Below are 19596 nucleotides of genomic sequence, written 5' to 3'. Positions count from 1 at the left end.
TAACCATAACAGTTCATAAACAGACATATCTTAAGGGGATTTCTTGTGCCGTGTCCATTGAATGCTTTTAATCCTCTTCCAACTAATATTGATACTTGGTTTTCATTTAAATAGTGCATCAAAACCTACAATTCAGACTGGCATATTGTTAACTATAGATATGAAGATTACTCAGGAGAGTTTCGACAGCTTCCAAAGTAAGTATGTTATGTAGTTTATTTAGTGGTATGATAAATTGAAATTGTGAGGGAACTTAGCATTTAATATAGACTTATTAGAGAAGTATATAAATATGCGTAATATGTAAACTGAAATATGCTATATCCATTTTTAATGGTCAGTAGAGATGATAAAGACTTGTTGGATGGAATTGATAAACTTGAATGTATAATATCATGTTAAACCATTTTCTGGGAAGGTTCTGTAATAACATTGCCTTGTTAACAGGCAAGTCAAAACAAGACATTGTATCGTTGACAATGTGAATTTAAATATGATAACTAAAACAGGCTAATGTTTAGATGAACCTAAGATGGTAATATCCTGTTTTCATTGCTTCAAAGGCAGCTTTTGGAACTCCCTTTAGGAGCTGGGGGAATAGAATGTAACTGAGATGGTTAGAGCAGATTTTCACAGGATGATTCAAAGTAAAAACCTAACTGACATCTGTTACAAACTTTCTAAACCATCTGCTAGAGAAATGTTTTCCCAATTTTTCAAAATTTTCTAGGAAGAGTATAGAGATTAGAACCTTAATACAGAATGTCTGGGAGTAGCTGAATACTCTGAATACCCCAACTCTGGAAGATCTACATCTTCCCTAACTGCTCTCCTGCATCTGTCAGCTAAGAAATAGTTACCTTGCCCTGGAGAAAGTTCTGATCTACTCACAGGTCTTGTTCAAGTCAGTACCTGGTTTTCTCTTGCCCTGGACAGAAACCACAATAGGAATTTTAAAAAGTGCATTGTCCTGCAAGGATGCAGGAGTTGCAGGTGTGAATTCTTACTCATAAGGTATTAGGAGTGCAATGAATGTGAAGGCATTTGTTCTCTTCAGTTACACATTCACACAGTGAGAAGCAGAGCAAAAGGGACATGGCAGCCAGATCTGCAAATGAGGAAAATAGATTTCTAAGAAATAGAATTAATGAAAAATGCATGCTTTTACTTAGTTTTCCTTGAACGTTTTCCTCTTCAATAGGAAAAGAAAATCTTAATTTTTGCATCAATAAAATATGTAACTGATCACAAAATTTCTAGACTTGAGATGCTTTTTCTTTTGTAGTAAAGGGACAAAGCCAGACAAGCTTCCTGTTCATTTATATGAAGTGGATGAAGAAGCAGATAAAGATGAGGTGAGATAATAGCGATTCCTTACTTTCTCTTGTTTTCATTCAAGAATGTTGGGTGTGTAGAGGTTGTGAGTTTGGTTAACTGTTGATGTCAGTACATGAAAACAGAGATTAGCTTGAACCACCTTACTGGGAAACAAATTAGGTTTTTTTTCTGTCTCCTTTCAAATAATCTTGTTCTCTGGAGATCTGTCAGGTGAGTTAGAAAAAGTTTTGACAGATAATAAAATTGAAGTTTTAGTACTTGGTGACATAATCCTTCAGCTGTCATAAAATCTGGTTTATACTGGGTCTATGTAGACAGGTTTCCAGAGAGAAGTGTTTCCTGCAGTTTAATCGTGGAATTGAGAAAAATCATAGGCAAATCTGTTCCAGCACAACAACAGCACACACACTTCAGTATGCATGACAGTATAGTGTGAGCTAAAATCAATTTATCAGAAATTTGGGTATAGGATAAGACTTGGAGAGCTATCATGGAAACAAAGGCTTAAAAATTTGACTACAACTCCAAGGTATTTTCTCTTGTGTCATTGACTTAGGGGAAGGAGAGATTTATAGCCTCAAGCAATTTTCAAGTATATTTCAAATGCCAAAGACTTTTTTTTCAGCAGCTGCCTCTGTTATTTTTGTGATGTATTTTTTTTTACCACACCCTGTTTCAAAACACGTTTTTAAATGCCACTGTTACCTCTTCTAACGGGTACTTGAACTCTTATATTTCAAGCAAGAATTAAAATAAAATAATTTTTCTTTTTTGTGGTTTTTACCTCTTGACAATTACTTTACTTCTAAATTCCTGGTACTCAGAACTGCTACATATGAAATGATTAAATATTAAGAAATTGTTTGGGGAATTCATCTGAGTAGATAGATTTGCAGTCAGAGAGTCCCAGGCTGACATTTATCCAGCACTGCTATTAATCTGCACTGTGATATTTGGACAAATAATTTTATGCATCCGTATCCAAAACTTCCTATTTGTAGTATGGGAATAATTATGATTGCTATGATACTGACATTTAGAAGACTTGGCATTATTTACTGTGATAATATTTCTGACAACAGAAGTGTTTTAGAAAATAATGAGTTAAACACTAAAAAATTAAATGGATATATGATTGACTGTAATTCTTACCAGGAGATACATTATGGGTAGAGTTAGTTAAACACTGAAAAACTATAATTTGGCTTTAGCAGGTAGTATGTGTTTTGCCAGGAATTCTAAGTGGGGAGGACTGCCTGTGTCCTGTAAGAACAGGCAGGAGCAGGGTTTCTCTTCCAGAAGTACAATCACTGGAGGAGAGGTCTGCTGCCTTTTGAGGAACTTGAACAATAAACACAAGAAAAAGACATGCTAGGAGGAAAAGGGAAGTTAGTGGGACAATAGAGTGGGGGGACTGTAGATTCTTTCATCAAGGGAAGACTTAATAGAAGAGGTGTTTCTTTCAGACATTAATATCTTTCTATGCCAAAAAGCACAGATGCAAACCTAAGATTGAAAGTTGTTTGGTCTTTTTGTTTTGCTTTTGTTTGTGTTTGAAGAAAGCTGATTTATTAAGAGAATGATAGAAAACAAAAAGCTACAAATTATTAAAAATTGGAGGAAAACCAGATACAGATTAGTTTAATCATGCATCATTAAAAAGGAGAAAGTTACCTATCCAAAACCAATTCGGGCTATCAGGCCATCGGGTCGATGTTTGCAAATGGAATTTTTCAATCCGGTATGGGATCAAGATAGGGGCTTGTTTTTGTTGAAACTGTTGCTGTTGAAATAAACTTTGGAGCTGAGTTTGTGGGAACGATCACTTTGAAAAGTGCAGCACAGTGTGCAGCAGTAATGATAAAAGTGAGGAAATTACCTTACCAGTTGGAAACAGGAAGTATGTTTTCAGTGTGAGAGTTGTGTGTTAACAACTGGATCCTGGGGTCCTTTGTATTAACAGATGGTCAGCTGGAAATGTTCAGTAGCTTTTTGGCTCTCTAAGCAGGAATTCTGCCTGACAGAAAAAAAATGGTGTAACTAGAGAGGCCCAAATGACGCTCAGTTTTATTGCTAGAAAACAGCATGAAGCTCAACAGAGTTGGGAAATTGTGCCCCTCAGAGACTGGGAACTGGAGTCTTAATAGACCTAAATCTTAATTTTTGTTAACACAGAAAATTAATGAATTTTAGTCATCTGAGGTGATCCTATGCATGGTTTGTGCAATTACAGAAAAGCATTGGTTTTTTTGTGCCAAGTTTTGGTAATAACTCATCATCTACTCATCTCCTTACACTTGTAAAGGTGATTTAAACCTACCCTTTCCTTGGGGATAACTCATGCCAGGGGAGGGGAAGAGTCATATAGAGTCATATTTGGAAACCCAATGTTTTAAGTTGTGTTTGTGTCTTTATTCCTGTACAAGAAAAATAATTATCTAGGCAATAAAACAACAGTGGAGACTAATGACTTGAAAATATGAAAAAAAGATGGCTGGGTTGCTTGGACAGTGAGACCCTTCAGGACACATGAAAATTTACTGAGTATTTCTAGTCTATGCCTTTGGGCTGTTATATCAGATGCTCTAATAGTTGATGACCATGTCATCCTTACTGGGCCTAACTTCAGGAGTACCAAACTGACTATAAATTTTAAATTGATGCATCTTTTGCCTTCTGTTCACAGTTTTTTGAAGTTCACATATGCATATGCTTATTAGTATGCAAGCTAGACAGACTAAATAAGCTGTAAATAAATTACCTAGTAACTTTGTACAGAATGTTCCTTGATTCAATTCCAGAAACAAATTTATGTTATTCTAAGATTTGATTTAATGATCAGTTGTTGAACTAGTGACCCTTTCCTCCTTAATTAATCAGATTTTGTTGCATGTTTTCTTAACAGCCGAGAAAAGGAATGAGAAAATGTACTTGAGGTATTCAAGGATGTTTTGTGATTTTGTTTTCACCTGGATGCTCAGCTAATGTTTCAATAAAAAATTACCAGTAGTAATTCTCCTCTAGATGGATAAAAATCCTCCTACCTGTCTAATTCATTAATAGTTTTGTTTCCAAATGAGCTACATCAACTGTAAAGCATAGTAATGTCAGCTTCGTAGTACTCTAAAAGATTACATGGAACTGGTGACTTAATATTTATTCAGTGGCAGTTATAAATCAGTTTTTTGATCTGCTTTGACAGCAGAGTGCTGCTTTTTGGTAGTTGTTAACATTCTAACGTTTTTGATGCAGCCGTTCAGTTCCCTCCACTGGCAGATGGATGTGGTGTACAGGCAGTGGGTGTGATGTGTGATGCTTGAATTGGATCTGCTGTTTGTGAACTTGCCTGGCTGCCAAGTTCAGTCTTGTTCCTTCTGCAAAGCTTTGATTCTGATCTGTAAAAGGGCAGATCCAATACAAGAATTAATTCTCTATAAATTCTTAAGAAGGCAGTATCTTTGAAGTACTGCAAAGCAAAAAGTACTGTAAAGCAAAATGATTTGAGAAATCTTGATTGAAGTTTTGGATAAGCATGTGTTTGCATTGTTCTTTTTGGCAATAGAAATTGGTAAAAATTCTTACACTCTGTGGAAAAGGTTACAAGGTAAATATAAGTAAATGCTTTAAGGTTTGACTGCTTGCTTATTCCCTGTTTCATTGGGATTTGTCTTGACTAACATTTAGCTATCTATAGGCTGGATCATCCTGTTCTCTGTAGGTAAAGCCTGTAGAAGTGGCCAGATTACATATTAAAAGTTAGATGATGTCAATCTCATCCCAGGTCTTTAAATAAAATAATGGAAAAGCTATTGAATTTCAGCAAGGACTCATGGTACATTATTATCATTATGTTATGAACGTAGTTATTCCAACTTCTCAAATGACTTGTGAAATTATTGGTAAATGCTACAGGGACTGTGATGCAAAAGTTTACCTTTTCTTTTTATTTCTTCCTTTCCCCATATTCCTTTCTTCATTTCCAGGATGCAGCATCTCTTGGGTCTCAGAAGGGTGGAATAACAAAACAAGGATGGCTGTACAAAGGCAACATGAACAGTGCAATCAGTGTGACAATGAGAGTAAGTTTAAGAATATCTTACATATGACAAAAAGCTGAACACTGATATTAAATATCCCTGTGCCTTGGAGAGGTCAATTTGTGGTATCTGGTTTAGTTATTAAAAAAATTGCATGAAAAGAAAGAGGGAAGCTTGTATGTACTTCATATATCTGAAACCTTGCTTTTGTTTTATGTAAATCAGAAAAAAAAGCCATGAAAAATCTAGTATGTGGGAGGAGTTAAATTTTCCTAACTGTAGCCTGGTGTGGTTTTAGTGGAAAAGGGGCTGTGTAATATGAGGGGGTGGGGTGTATTTGTTTGTATTATTGTATTTTATATAAAACTATAATTTTTTAATTTGCCTCTTATATTATAGAGTCAGTTTTAAATACCTTTCAATAGGTCAAAAATACTGTCAAATGATGTAGTACAATCCTGCTGCAAATATCATAAGTTATTTTTTTTTAATTAATGGTTTCTGTTTTCTTTTCTGCAGATACTGATTACGTTATCTATAAATAAAAGCTTTTTTTCATTACCTGCTATGTAAATAGCACTTATGGGTATATAAGATGAAGCTAATTAATACTAGTGTTGTCACTGTTCTTCTTCCCTCCTTTCTTTTCACTAGTCATTTAAAAGAAGATTTTTCCACTTAATCCAGCTTGGTGATGGATCCTATAATCTCAATTTCTACAAAGATGAAAAAATATCAAAAGAACCTAAAGGATCAATATTTCTAGATTCATGCATGGGAGTGGTTCAGGTAATTATAATGATTCTGCCTGTTTGCCAATTCATTATGAATTTATTAGCAAGTGAAATTTCATTTAAGATCTAGATTAGTGTTGTTGATTGTAGATAAGTACCTATTATGCAGAGGAACAAATAGACAAGCTGCATCTTTCCAAAGCAGTGAACAAGATTTCAAAGGGCAGGAGACTGAATTTCTGAAAAGAACATAAATTACTAGCTGGTGTCAAGTATTTAGCAAACCAAATTCTAAGGCAAATGCACAAAGAACCCCAAACTTGGCAAAGTAATGGCAGCATAAAATGGAAGTTTATTTCAGTTAGATTTTGTGCTTGCATGAGCTGTAAAATGTTTTTCATAGCTTCTTGTGTGGGATTTTTGTTGCAGGAATTGTATTGAATTCAAACACCCTTCCAGATGCTTTCATTTGACCTTTATGATGTTACTTTTCTGTGCTTTTCTTTATTTTGAAAAGTTAAGGGCTTTGGTAAAATGTTTGTCAGTAGCAAGTGCCAAAGAAAAGATTCTTTTTCTTTTTTTTGTGATTCTGCTATGTATTTATAGTACAGCATGTAACTGTTCTGTTAGGCACAGCATACCTGGAAAAACCCCATGGATCTTAGGGGGTTTTTTAACTTGTACAGAAATAGATGATGTTTAATAAAAATGTATTGCTTAAATACTATTTTTGTAGCATAAAGTTGTTAGAAGATTTACTCAAAGAGATAAAACAGCTTTACAGAGGATTTTTCCCCCCCTCCAAATATTGTAATATTGTTTTTTGGATGCACATTTAATAGGTAACTCCTATGAAAATCTTATAACTGTAATACATTTTATCATATTGCATGTTCTATTTATAATTTTGCAGGAATTATTTTGCCTCAGAGATAGAATTCTGGCCAACTCCACTGAAATGAATTTAATTTGTGTTTTTGAAGCAACCCAACAGACATAAATGTGGTTCCTAAACACGGCTGTAGTCTTATCAATATATACAAATACTGATGGAGGGTGCAAAGAGGACAGAGCCAGGCTCTCCTCAGTGATGCCCAGTGACAGGGCTGGAGGCAACAGGCACAATCTGAAACACAAGAGTCACCTCTGAACATCAGGGAACACTTCTGCACTGTGAGGGTGACCAAGCACTGGCACAGGCTGCCCAGAGAGGTTGTGGAGTCTCCATCCTTGGAGATACTCAAAAGCTCCCTGGACACAATCCTGTGCTAAATGGCTCTAATTGGCTGTGCTTGAGGAGGGAGTGTTGGATGAAATGACGACCAGAGGCCCTGTCTAACCTCTAACCGTTCTATCATTTTGGGATTTGAAACCTGAAAATCTCTTTTCCTCATACATACTTTCGTCCTGTTCCATACTTTCTGTTCCGTCAGTTCAATCCAATTAACCTCAAGTTTCCTCAGACTCTGCCAGAAGCTTGCTTTTTAAAACAAACAATGTATTACTGTTTCTTTTGTTCTTCTGCAAGTAGGGCTGATACAGTCATCTTAAGTAAAACTGTACTTTGGATGCTTTAAAATTCATATTTGGCTGTGCCTCTAATGCTGTACTGTTTTGTACAGTACCCTCAGTGTTCATCTTGTTACCTGGTCTTCAAAACTGCATGTAAACATTTGAGACTAGATATGAATTAGCATCAAGTGCAAAATCAAAACAGTTAATGCTCACTTCCAAGAAGCCAAGTAGTCATTCAGTGGCTAGAATAAAGGGGTTTGGAAAAAACTGTTTTCTTCACTTGAATTTTTGATGGGGGGCAAGTAAAAGCTAATTTAAACTATCAAATATTATACATAGCATCCCTATTCCAGACGTGTAGTTTTATTATCTTGTATTATGTCCTGCATCCTTTCTGGCTGACCTTATTGTTTTACTGTTACTTACTATTGCTGTTGAATTAGCATTTAAAAACTCATATAGGCAAAAATAGTGTCTACACAGCAGAAATTGCACTTCCATTTAACAGAAGGGGAAAAGAAAGGAAAATATCTGTAAGGACCCCAGCCATATTACTTTGGAGTAGTCTGACGTGGAATTCATAGAAATGGTTTTTCTTAGGTAGTTATGCTTACAAGCTTTTTTCCTCAGAATGAGACTACTTGTTTCTGAGTCAGTATTTTCAGTGAGAGGAGGTAAGTTCATACTGCATTGCTGTAATACTTTTCTGGTTTGTGTTCATTCAGTGCATTTGCTTACTTACTGACTTCACAAATAGATGTGAAGTTAGACCAGAATATTCTTCTTCATCAGACCTTGTATCAAGAGGAATGCTGAATTTGTGCAATAGAGGGGTTTTGTTTGGTTGGGATTTTTCGTTTGGGTGTATTTCTTTTTTCCCCCAAACTTAAGTAAAGAGACTGGAATTCCTGGAGTTCTGTTTGATGTTTTTGGATTTGATTTTGTTTTGTTGGGGTTTTTGTTTTAATGCTAAATTATATAGAGACTTTTCTGATTAGAGATGTTGAGTGCATAATATATGCAGTGTATGTATTCACACATCCAGCCATATGTACAGGTATAGTTGCTCTAATTCAGAGTTTTCTGAAAGCTGAGATCTGTGACATTTACTGCCTGTGACAAGGTTTTATACTGTGAAATGTAGAGGTTACTTTTCTCAGGATATTTAATTTATTTCAGCACTGATTTCAACTGGTGAGATTGCCTTAGGTCTGAAGTCCACACTTTTGTTGATATGCTTGACAGAAACTCAACTTTGGTAGAAAGCTGACTGTTCTGTCAACAAATAGTTAGTCTGTTAATTGAAGAATATGAGATATAATGAAACTAATATGTAGTTTGGCATTTAATTTAATTTAAACAAAAAATCCCCCAACCATTAAGTCTGTCTTACTGTTTATTATTATTTATCTAATGCATTATCAATTTGTAAAACTAAATTGATGATCATATAGAATTTTCATTTAAGGCTTCTGAATTCATTCCCAGAAACATGAGTCAGGCTAAGTAGCATTTGAAACCCTGGTTTAAATTGTGCAGAGAAGGATGATAGAAATGGTTGAGGAAAAAAGGAGGAACTGATTCCCTACTTTATATATATCTATATACTAGCAATATCAGGTCATTTGGGGTAAATGTTGGTTATAATTTTACCTCCAGTATAAAATCCCAGTCTGCAAACTGTTGTCACTTAAATATAATAGCATTTTGTGCTCTTTGTTTCCTTATTTTTTCAGTAGACCTTAGTTAGCTTCATTTTTAGGTGATCTGAGTACATTAAGAATTGATATTTGGAAATTGGATTTCTTTGGTTTCTATAAAATAACTGCAAGCAGAATGATGACTGGGCACTGGAAGACCGGCTGTTCTTTCCTGTGTGCGCTTGTTGCAGTGCTACAAATAACTTCAAAAGGTCAAAAGACAGAGAGCAAGAAGTGTCATTATGATACATTTTTTTAAAATATCAAACTATATTTTGGTATAGAGTATCTGAAATATGTATAACTTCCTTTGATGGTGGCTAGACAGTATGTGAAGTGCTACACAGGTCTTTTATTTTCTTATAGAACAATAAAGTCAGACGTTTCGCATTTGAGCTCAAGATGCAAGACAAGAGTAGTTTCCTTTTAGCTGCAGACAGTGAACTTGAAATGGAAGAGTGGATAAACACTCTGAACAAAATCCTTCAGCTTAACTTTGAGGCTGCAATGCAAGAAAAAAGAAATGGCGAGTCCCACGAAGGTAAGCAGGGTTTCTAGCAAGGCTAATGTTATGTGACCATGTCTTCTTACATGCATTTTGGAAAAAAAGGCTTTAATGTGGCTAAAATTTTTTGTTTTGTTTTCTTTGGTCATAAAAATTATAGGCCTTTTTACTGTCCACTTCAACTGATCAGCGTTTTGATCTTTTGGGCATTAAAAGAGTACTGTTCTCTATTGATTCCAGTTGAGTCAAGTCCAGAAGATAATTATGAGATTGATTAAGTCTAGAAAAGTAGAACCCACAATATAAAATCAGGGCTGAGGCAGTTTAAGGAATAAAAGAAACTTAGGAAGAACTTGTTTTGAAATGTGTAAAATGCTGCTGAAAATGAAATAATCTGTTCTGTGGTCACTGTAGGTAGAAATTGTGGTTGCAGTGTGGGGCTTAAATTTAAATATAATTCCCTTGACCACAAATATTTCCTGCAAGTATTGAAATGTATTACTTGGGTGTAGAAGCCTTTTTGTTGGAGCCCTTTAAGAGTAGGTGAGACAGGTATCTGTAAGGAATGCAGCATATGTCACCAGTATTTCAGTGACAAAAGGGTAGTCAAGGTGTCCTCTCATTCACTTTTGTTCTTGAGAGTGAATGGGGAGGGAAACTGGTGTGAAACCAACTGTGTGCATATCCTGACCAACCTTGAGGAGATTACAGAAGGTTGTTATTTTATAGAGAGTACAAAGTACCAAAAGGGATCATTAGAGCTTAAAATGAAATATTACAGTCTTCAAAGACTGTCAGAATTTATTGTGATGTTTGCAACAAAAGCGAATCTTAAAAGGAGGAACATCTAGCTCTGGGAAAGACATTTTAGTCTGTGGTCCTTAGTTGACCTTAGCACTGCAAGATGTTTATAGCTGACTGAATGGCTGCTTTGTAAATCCAGTAACTGTTGGTGAGTCAAGCTGGGAACCTAATGAACAGAAGGAACTTGTTTTGAAATCAAGTTACAATGCATTGTGGAAAGAGTAATGTAAAGTTTGTGCACTGAGTATCTGCTTGCCCCATGCAGATATTAAAATTAAAGATGTGTTCTGGTAAGATTAGAAATAACTGCTACTTTAATGATTTTTGTAAGTTATATCTTTGAAGAAATCACTATATCAAAATGATACAGTTGTCCACAGCCTATTTGTGTTAACAGTTGTCATTTTTGAGGAGGCAGGAAATTAAAAAAGATTAAATTCTTCTGCTATGGAGTTTTGTGAGCACTTTGGAATTTTGATATTTATTTTAAAATGAGGTTTTATAATTTCAGATGATGAACAAAGCAAACTGGAAAGCTCATCAAGTAGTTTTGATAACTACTATCCTGAAATTGCCAAGGTAATATATATTGTAAATGTCAACTTGGGATATAAAGTACTAAACATAAGTTAGTCACATGAACTTTCAGTAGAGGTAAGGCATTGGCTTGTAGCTTCCAGTCAGTTTGTGGTGCCTGGAAAGCCTAGAAGCTCTTTTGTGAATAGGTGTGGTTATTGAGCTTCTTTATTTTCTGCTTTTAGAAGGAAACAAGACACTGTCTTGAAGTTTCCTATCTAAATCTTAATATGCTGTTTAAGTACAGTATGTCTTATTATGTATTATTTTATTAATTAATTGTATTTTGTATTGAGTTATTGCGTTCAGGTAAGTGTTAAAGTGTTCCTGTAGAAATCTAGTTATACTGAAGTCAAGTTTTATTTTTAGACTTAAAAATTCAGAGCAGCTTAATAGCAGTGATGAAGTGAATGTATTTTGTTTGTGTTTATAATGAACTGGCAGGTCCATGGATGCTTCCTGTGTTGCCATGGTTTTTGCTTTTCAAATTTTTCTTAGAGAAGTGTGATACAAACAAGTATGAAATAAAACGGGACCAAATAGAAAATCACAGTAACTCTTCCTCAGCCCATTTGCAGACTTTATTTCAGTTAAATCAGTAAGTCGTGTGTTGCAGTTGGTTTTGTGAGTTTTGAAAGGGAGAAATTATTGCTAAATCACCCAAGAACTGAAACTGGTGACCTTAATTCTTGTAGCTGCAGAATCCAAACTCCTTCCTATGACTTCCTTACTCTTTGTTCTGTGTGGTACAGCCTGGAGTACTGAAACTTCTCTGCTTGACCATTCTCTGGAATGCTCTCCCTTTCTTTTCTGAGGATCTGTCAGGCCTAGTGACTCCTCCTGAAGCTAGTGCAGCTTATGAACTGAGAATAAGCAAACCAAATTCTATCTGCTGCAGTAGCTGACATATCAAAGGATCCAGTCAGAATACATTAACAAGCTTTTAGCACTCAAATTGCTTGGCTGACTTAATTCTTTCTGTTACTGCTTTGTAATCAATTTAGCACATGTACACAAAAAGCTGTTATGTGATAATCTAGCTCCAGCTATGGCTGTACTTGGAAATTAATTGGGATTGTGGTGCATATAATCAAGGCTTCCTTGGAAGGGCTGTAAGCAACAAACAGCATACTTGCATGAGACTACGAAAATTTATTTCAGAAAAAAATATGAAATTAGATGCTCTTATTGTGTGGAAGATTTTTCTTTCTAAAAGTCAGTTATTATAGTGCTTATGGTTCATATTCCTTCCAGAGGGGCTTTTACTTCAGGGCTGCAGCACCTGCATGTAGTTTTAGTACTACAGTTGCCACTTCCTGTTTCCATAACTTTTGAATCAGAAGCATGCAGCTCTTAAAGGTCATTATTTTTTAAAATATTATTCTTGCTTAGCTCTCTAAGTACTGACATTTATTATTATTATTATTATTATTTATTCCGTTGTTATAACCCAGTGACATTTCTGTTTCTTTCAAAATAATTTTTTTTTAATTTCCCCATCTAATTCACCCTTACTAAACACTGCCTTTCAGAATAATTTGCTCTAGTGTATTTTCCTAGCCTTTTTTTTCCTGAGGAAAATTACAGGGAAAACTGCCCATTTACATTACTCTTTGTGTCTTAACTTGATTGCTTTACATAATTGGTGCTTGTTTGGAGGACTTCTTTTGTCCTTTATTCTTTCTTGCCTTGTCTTTTCAGCTGTTGTTTGGATTTAGTTCTTTTTTCCCCAGTGGAAGCCTTGCAGGGCATTGAGCTTTCCTTTAGAAGTTTGTAGCTGCTCTATTATATTTTTTGGTTCTAGAAGGAGAATTTCACAATAGCTGACCTCATATCCTTATGAGGAGAGAGAAATTCCTTCAGGGGTGATTGCAGAGCACCTGACAGAAGGGGAAAAAACAGACTTCCTAGGAAGGCTTTAACCCTTGTGGGTCCATACATCTCCAAGCCTTCATTTTTCTATCAATACCTATTAGTTTATAACATAAACTAACTAAGATGGTATTTTGCACTTCAGTGTACAGATATGCACACATCTATCTCAATAAGTCTTTCCTACCTATTTCATGTTCCATTTATCTGTAATTTAACTACTAAGAGTGAATGAGGGGATTTTGTGGTAGTTTGGTTTTTTGGGTTTTTTTGTGGTTGGTCGGGGTTGTTTGTTTTAGTTGTTTTTATTAATCTTAAAATAAATTAGACCTCTGAAATAGCTGTGACTGTCATGATCAGTGTGCCCTGGCACTTCCTGAACTGTTACTGGTCCCAGAGTACCTTGAGGTGTGAAAACATTGTCTCAGTTTTACAGATGAGGAAATAAAATCACAGAGCCACGGCTGTGCTATAGACAGGATTCATGGTAACATGCATTTTCAGTTCTTGAGTTCTGACAACTGCCCCTAGTCTGTCACTCAGAAATGCATATAATCATCTGGTCTTCATGCACAAAACACTAAAGGATCTAGAACTATTCAAGTTGCTTTAGCTGAAGCAGTTTCTGTCTAGCTCCTATGGCTAGGTCATCTTCATCCTCAGTTCTTGCCACTAAATATTACCTTTACAAACCATGCATACAAATTTCGTGCCATCCTTAAACTTTTTCACATTTCTTGTATTTCTCAATTACACCTATTGTTCAACAAGCTAATTCTGCAAGTACTCTTCTGGTATTGAGTATCTGGGTCGTCTCTTTCACAGCAACTCTCCTCTTTTCTTCTTTTTGTGTTGCAGTTAACAAAGTAAAGTAAATGAAAACTATTGGAACATTTGTATTCAAAATAGCACCTCAGAAGTTTCTCTTTTGTAATACATCCTTTAAGCCAAATTCTTTTTTTAATTCCTGTTATCAACCTAAAAATAGGATTATGAGCTCTTAGAGATTGTTCTTTTGTTTTATTTTTTTTCTTTCTCTTGAGACATAGTAGCAGTTGCTTCAGTCTCCAGCAAAGCAGATGTAGACAGTAGATCACTTCCTCCTGATGGTCAGTGATGAGCATTTGTAACTTCTTTTAACCCATACAGGCTGATCCAAAAAGAAACACCTGCCTGTAATGTAATATTTTGTATCCTTGTTTAGCCAGCTGCTACTTTAAGAATGGCATTTCTCCTGCATGGGTAATTTTGGTGCAAGCATCTGTTCATTTTTCATGTCCTGTGACTTTAAATATCATAGGATGCTCTTCAAATAATACTTTTTTTAAACAAAATTAACCTATGTATGCCATCAGTTTTCACATTCTATTTTGTTCCACTTCACTTTTGTTTTACTGTTAATAGATAGGTATGCACAAATCCCTGGCAGTGTAACAGTGAACCCTGTAAAGAAACTTTTAAATGTGAGTGGTTTACCCTTTGGAAGTTTCTGGGTTTTCTCCCACAGGAAAACCACTTCTTTGGCAGTAGAGCTCAAGAAAAGTTTAAAAAAATCAAAAAGCAACCAAGAAAAAGAAAAAAGAAAGTGAGCTATGATCGTGTTTCTTAATTTAGGTGATCTGTTGTTTCCTCAGCAATCTTACGGCGTCAGGATAGCTCTGAGCTTTAACCAACAGTCATACTATGTGTTTTTATTTAAATAAAATAGGATTATGAAAGTTATTGTTTAAGGAGGCAGATATATAAATTACACTGAAGTGTACTTCCCATGATCTTGTCACTGATGTAAGGTTTTATACTTCTAGGGCTGGAAAAAGCATTAGGAGAAGAGGCTCTCACTTTGTGCTTAGTCATGTTTGATCAGTGTAAACTAAGGAGGTGCAAAGCTCAGTAAGGGAGAAATGAATGCATGAATCAAAAATGTGTGAAGCTTTGAACATCACAGAAAAAGGCATGAAATTAAAGCCCACTTTAATAGTGTGATACCAAGACTTCTTTTCTTATTTCTAACAGAGTACCAGAGAAGCAGAAATCAAGCTGAAAACTGAAAGCAGAGTTAAACTTTTTGCCTTGGATCCAGATGCACAGGTTAGACTTCTTACAAGGAAGCAGGGGTATTTTATGTTGATCCTTTTGAGATGAAAGCAAACTTAACTTAATTTTTCTTTTCTCTTTTTAAAGAAACTTGACTTTTCTAGTATTGAACCAGAAGTGAAGCCATTTGAAGAGAAATTTGGAAAAAAAATTCTTGTAAGGTGTAATGATTTATCTTTTAATTTGCAAAGCTGCGTTGCAGAAAATGAAGAAGGACCAACAACAAATGTAAATAATTAATCTAATTACATTTTATTAATTTGGAAATGAATGTCCTAATGTTTGATTGGCATTATCCTTAATGGCAGGGATTCCTTGCTGTGGTAGAGAAATTTATATTGTGGGGATTTTTACTCTCTTAAATCAAAATGAAAGCCTAAGTCATACAAAAACTAACTTTGCTGCTAATATTTTTGCTGGGTGGTGGAGAGAGAAATTTTTCTTTTGCTGTCTTTTACGTGTTGTCAGTAATGCCTAGGGTGATGGCCATACATTTTCATGAAAATACTGCTTATCCTTTTTTTCATACACATTTTTACAGTGATCTAGATGCCAGCACTGACACTTGATGCTTTTATTTATTATTTTTTTTTTAATATCTAGGTAGAACCTTTCTTTGTCACACTGTCACTATTTGATATTAAAAACAACAGGAAGATTTCAGCAGATTTCCATGTTGATTTGAACCATGCCTCAGTAAGGCAAATGCTGTCCAGTGCATCTCAACAAATGGTGAATGGCAGTGGGGATAGCTTACACAGAATTCAGGATATTCATGAAACTGTCTTGCAATATCCAAAGCAGGTAAGAACTAGGAACCTGAAGAACTAATAGGATTTTGGGTACAGGTTTCCTACATGATTTCATTTGCTTTCTGTTTTGTGATGTAAAATGTGCATTTTCCTTCTATATTTATCTCTTGTTTTATTTCTAGGGAATATTCTCAGTCACATGTCCTCATACTGACATTTTCCTTGTGGCTAGAATAGAAAAGGTATTACAGGGAAGTATTACACATTGTGCTGAACCATATATGAAAAGTTCAGATTCGTCAAAGGTATGTTATTTTCTTCTGTGGCATGAAAAAATGCTGAGGCAAACCAGATTGATTTCAAATTAATAACTATAAATCAAAATCTTAGTTATTTTATAGTAAAATTGTGTACCTAGATAATTAGATTTAGTAAGTTGTAGTTATTTCTAGTAACTATTATTACATTCTAGGCAAAAGAACATTTTATTGGAAATATTTATTTCACTTTTTATAATTGTGACAATGTAAATTTTAGAATGTCTTTAAGTAAACTGTTTTGACAAAAGAATATTGGACTTCAGTGTGCAAGTTGAGTTGAAAATTGCTGAACAGTGAAATATTAAATATTGATCATAACTGGATGTCTCTCTTAGTTAATGCATCTTACTTAGTGTAACATAGTTGGCATATTCTTTGCCTCACTTTCTAGTGACAATAGTTTACTGTAACTTTATCTGCACTCTTGCTGATTTTTTCCCTCCAGAACCATTGAAATAATTAAGCTTCTGGTTTTATGTACAAAATGCTTTGCAGATTTGACAGAATCCCAAATCACTTCTGGAAATAATCCACTGGAAAATCTTAAGTTTCCAGGAATCAAGGATAGCATCACATTTTAATGTTCTCTGAAACATATCTACAAAAAGTTTTGTTAGTTGCTACTTCCCATTTGTCAGTGAAGAAGCAGAGGTTCATTTTTTTTGGTTTGCAGTTATGCTTAAATAGCCAAACCAGTATACAAGAGAAAAGTGTTTTTGTAAGCAGTGTTGGCTACTGTTGACTTTCTGCCTGTTTTCAGCTAAGAAGAAACTGAACTTTCAGTCTGCAGGGCAACAGTGTTCTTCCCTACAAATTTGATGCTGACTAAGCTGCATGTAAAAAAACCATGTATTTTTCACTTGGTCTTAATATAGATCAGCCTACTGATTTGTTTTTCCAGGAACATGCAAGTTATTTTTCTTTGCCCCAGCTATTGTTGGAAAACAGCGGCTTTGTATTTTAGGAGTCTGGTTTTGATGTTGACTGTTACTGAGTTAAAATAAACCTGGAGTGAGTGTAGGTGATTTTGGTGTCCTTGGGCCTGAGCTATGTGGGGAGTTTAAGTAAGCCCAGGTGTTCCCACATTTGATGCTGAGTTCTGGACTTTTAGTTGCCCTGTGTATGGGAGTAGACAGTAGGAATGCCCATGGTTATATTAACTTACATTTTCTGGCAGTCAATCGCTTATCATTTTATACAAGTGAACGCTTAGTTAGAATTTTTCTTCTGTTCTTTTTCTCAGGGACTACACTGGATTAATCTAAAACAAAATAGAACAGTACAAGCTATATAGGCCTCCACGTGGGTCAGTGTAGGGAGCAAGTTCCAGTTCCCTGCAAAATTCCTACTCTGGACAAGAAAAAGGGAAAATGGAAGCAGCAAATTCTATAGCAAAAGAAAGAAAAAAATCGCTTTTTCTCCCCTTAAATGTTGAATACAGTGATTTAATGATCATTACTTACCAAGGCTTTCTGCTTCTGAGTGTTATTTCCCCCTTTTTACAGGAAAGGGTAATGGAGAGCTCTCTCAAGTACTGTAATAGAATCAGCTCTTTATAATATCAACAGCACAGATCATGGATAATATTCAGGAAGTTTTACTCTGTAGGTGGTTTTGCCTCTGGCAAAGAGCTTTGCTCTGTGTGTATACATGGAAAAAGCTTATTTCTGGAAAAGAGAAGCCTACGTGGTTCAGCTCAGTGTTGAACATCTCAAACCAGTGGGTTTCTAGCTCTGATTGTTGTATGTCTTGGTTCTGTATAATGGAATATATATTTTTGTTTATTTAAAAGTTAACAAAATCAAGAATTTAAACTTTTAATGAGAACAATGTTGCAATGTCCAAACATAGGCCTGTCCATGTGATGTTCATACAACTCTTCCCCATAGTCTGTGTGTATTTGTAGTACAAGCCTTGCAGAGTATTGTGCTACTTATTCTACAGGAATGTGTTCTGGTACACAGGGTGAGTGGTGGATATAGGTGGGGGAGCAAGTGAGAGGGGAAACGTTGGGGTTTTTTTTGGAGTCGGAATTTTGTTTTAAAAAACAGTTTAATCTTGCTCTAGCTTTCCATCTATATTCTGTATATAATAATATTTCTCATGCTGAATTACGTATTTCTTATCAGAAGTGTAGATGGGTCTGTTTTCACCCACGAAATGTTGTGAAATCAGCAGGCTGTGCTTAACCTGAAATGAATAGTTAAGAGGCATTATCAATTGTCTTTTCCCTCACATACTTAGGATTAATCTATAATCTTCTAAAGAAGATTTTCCAATTCATATCAATGTAAATATGTGGGTTTTTTCTTCTATACTAACAGTTCAGAAAAATGTTGCTTTTCAAATATGGCTATTTCTTATGTCCCCTGTAGGTTGCACAAAAAGTTTTGAAGAATGCTAAGCAGGCATGCCAGAGATTAGGTCAATACAGGATGCCTTTTGCCTGGGCAGCTAGGTGAGGACAGATCTTGTAAATCTGTATTTTTTCCCTGTTTTCTAACATGTTTTTTTGCATCTCCCTTCTTGTAAAACTTAACGTGCTATTTAAATTATTTATTGTTTTGTTTTCAATTAACCAAAGATTTCCAGCAAACTTGCACTTCAGCTCTGTAAAAGGAAAAAAGTTATAAACATTCATTACATTATTATTCAAACTGTTGATATTGCCAGCTGTTTTCTGTTGTCAATTTTTGTTATTAAGGATGAAATGGTTCACTTATTTGTTAGACTGAGCTATTTATATGTTAAACTCAGTGACAAGACTATTTAATGCTTAATGAATATTAATGAAGGATGGTGCAGTATATTCTGATTTGTAATAAAAAATTTTCCTGAAATGAATTTCAATACTTTCATAAACTCAGCTAAAGCAAGATTTTTACTTTCAGGACATTGTTTAAAGATGCCTCAGGAACCCTAGACAAAAATGCAAGATTTTCTGCTCTCTTCAGACAAGACAGTAATAAACTCTCAAATGAAGACATGTTGAAATTGTTAGCAGATTTCAGGAAGTAAGTCTGATTCCTTCACTTGAAAAAAGAGAAACAAACCAACCTAAAACCCCTCTCTCCTAACCCTAAGTCACCTCATATTTTGTTATGGTCTTGAACTGGAATGTCTAATATTTTGATGTACGTATGTATACATGTCTTTCACATCAAATATAGAATCTGTATAAATATAACTAAGGCATTCAAACAAGCTACAGATCTTTCTTTTACAGCGTTTGGGGGCTACAAGCAGGACTGAAGTATAATCCCACATGTAACATGCAGTCAGCATCATATCCTGAACTATCTCTGTGCTAGGAGTTATGTTTGCACAATATGTTCTTCTGTTTCTCAAA

The 19596-nt window shown here is 35.1% G+C and overlaps 1 protein-coding gene across 15 annotated transcripts in view; it reads left to right on the top strand.

Moving 5' to 3' along the window:
* Positions 1-19596, top strand: part of DOCK9 (dedicator of cytokinesis 9) — a 112713-nt gene that overhangs the window by 46840 nt on the left and 46277 nt on the right. For all 15 annotated transcript variants that reach the window (XM_014873373.2, XM_088159848.1, XM_014873371.2 and 12 more), the window contains exons 4-15: positions 115-197; positions 1286-1355; positions 5322-5417; positions 6030-6164; positions 9691-9865; positions 11145-11212; positions 15095-15169; positions 15263-15403; positions 15779-15979; positions 16110-16232; positions 18623-18705; positions 19139-19261. In XM_014873373.2, the coding sequence (XP_014728859.1) occupies positions 115-197; positions 1286-1355; positions 5322-5417; positions 6030-6164; positions 9691-9865; positions 11145-11212; positions 15095-15169; positions 15263-15403; positions 15779-15979; positions 16110-16232; positions 18623-18705; positions 19139-19261 (1373 nt within the window). The remainder of the gene's footprint in view (positions 1-114; positions 198-1285; positions 1356-5321; positions 5418-6029; positions 6165-9690; positions 9866-11144; positions 11213-15094; positions 15170-15262; positions 15404-15778; positions 15980-16109; positions 16233-18622; positions 18706-19138; positions 19262-19596) is intronic.

The sequence above is a fragment of the Sturnus vulgaris genome, chromosome 2, assembly GCF_052056855.1.
Source record: "Sturnus vulgaris isolate bStuVul1 chromosome 2, bStuVul1.hap1, whole genome shotgun sequence".
Taxonomy (NCBI): domain Eukaryota; kingdom Metazoa; phylum Chordata; class Aves; order Passeriformes; family Sturnidae; genus Sturnus; species Sturnus vulgaris.
The sequence above is the reverse complement of the archived record's forward strand: the minus strand, read 5'-3'. Positions and strand labels throughout refer to the sequence as shown.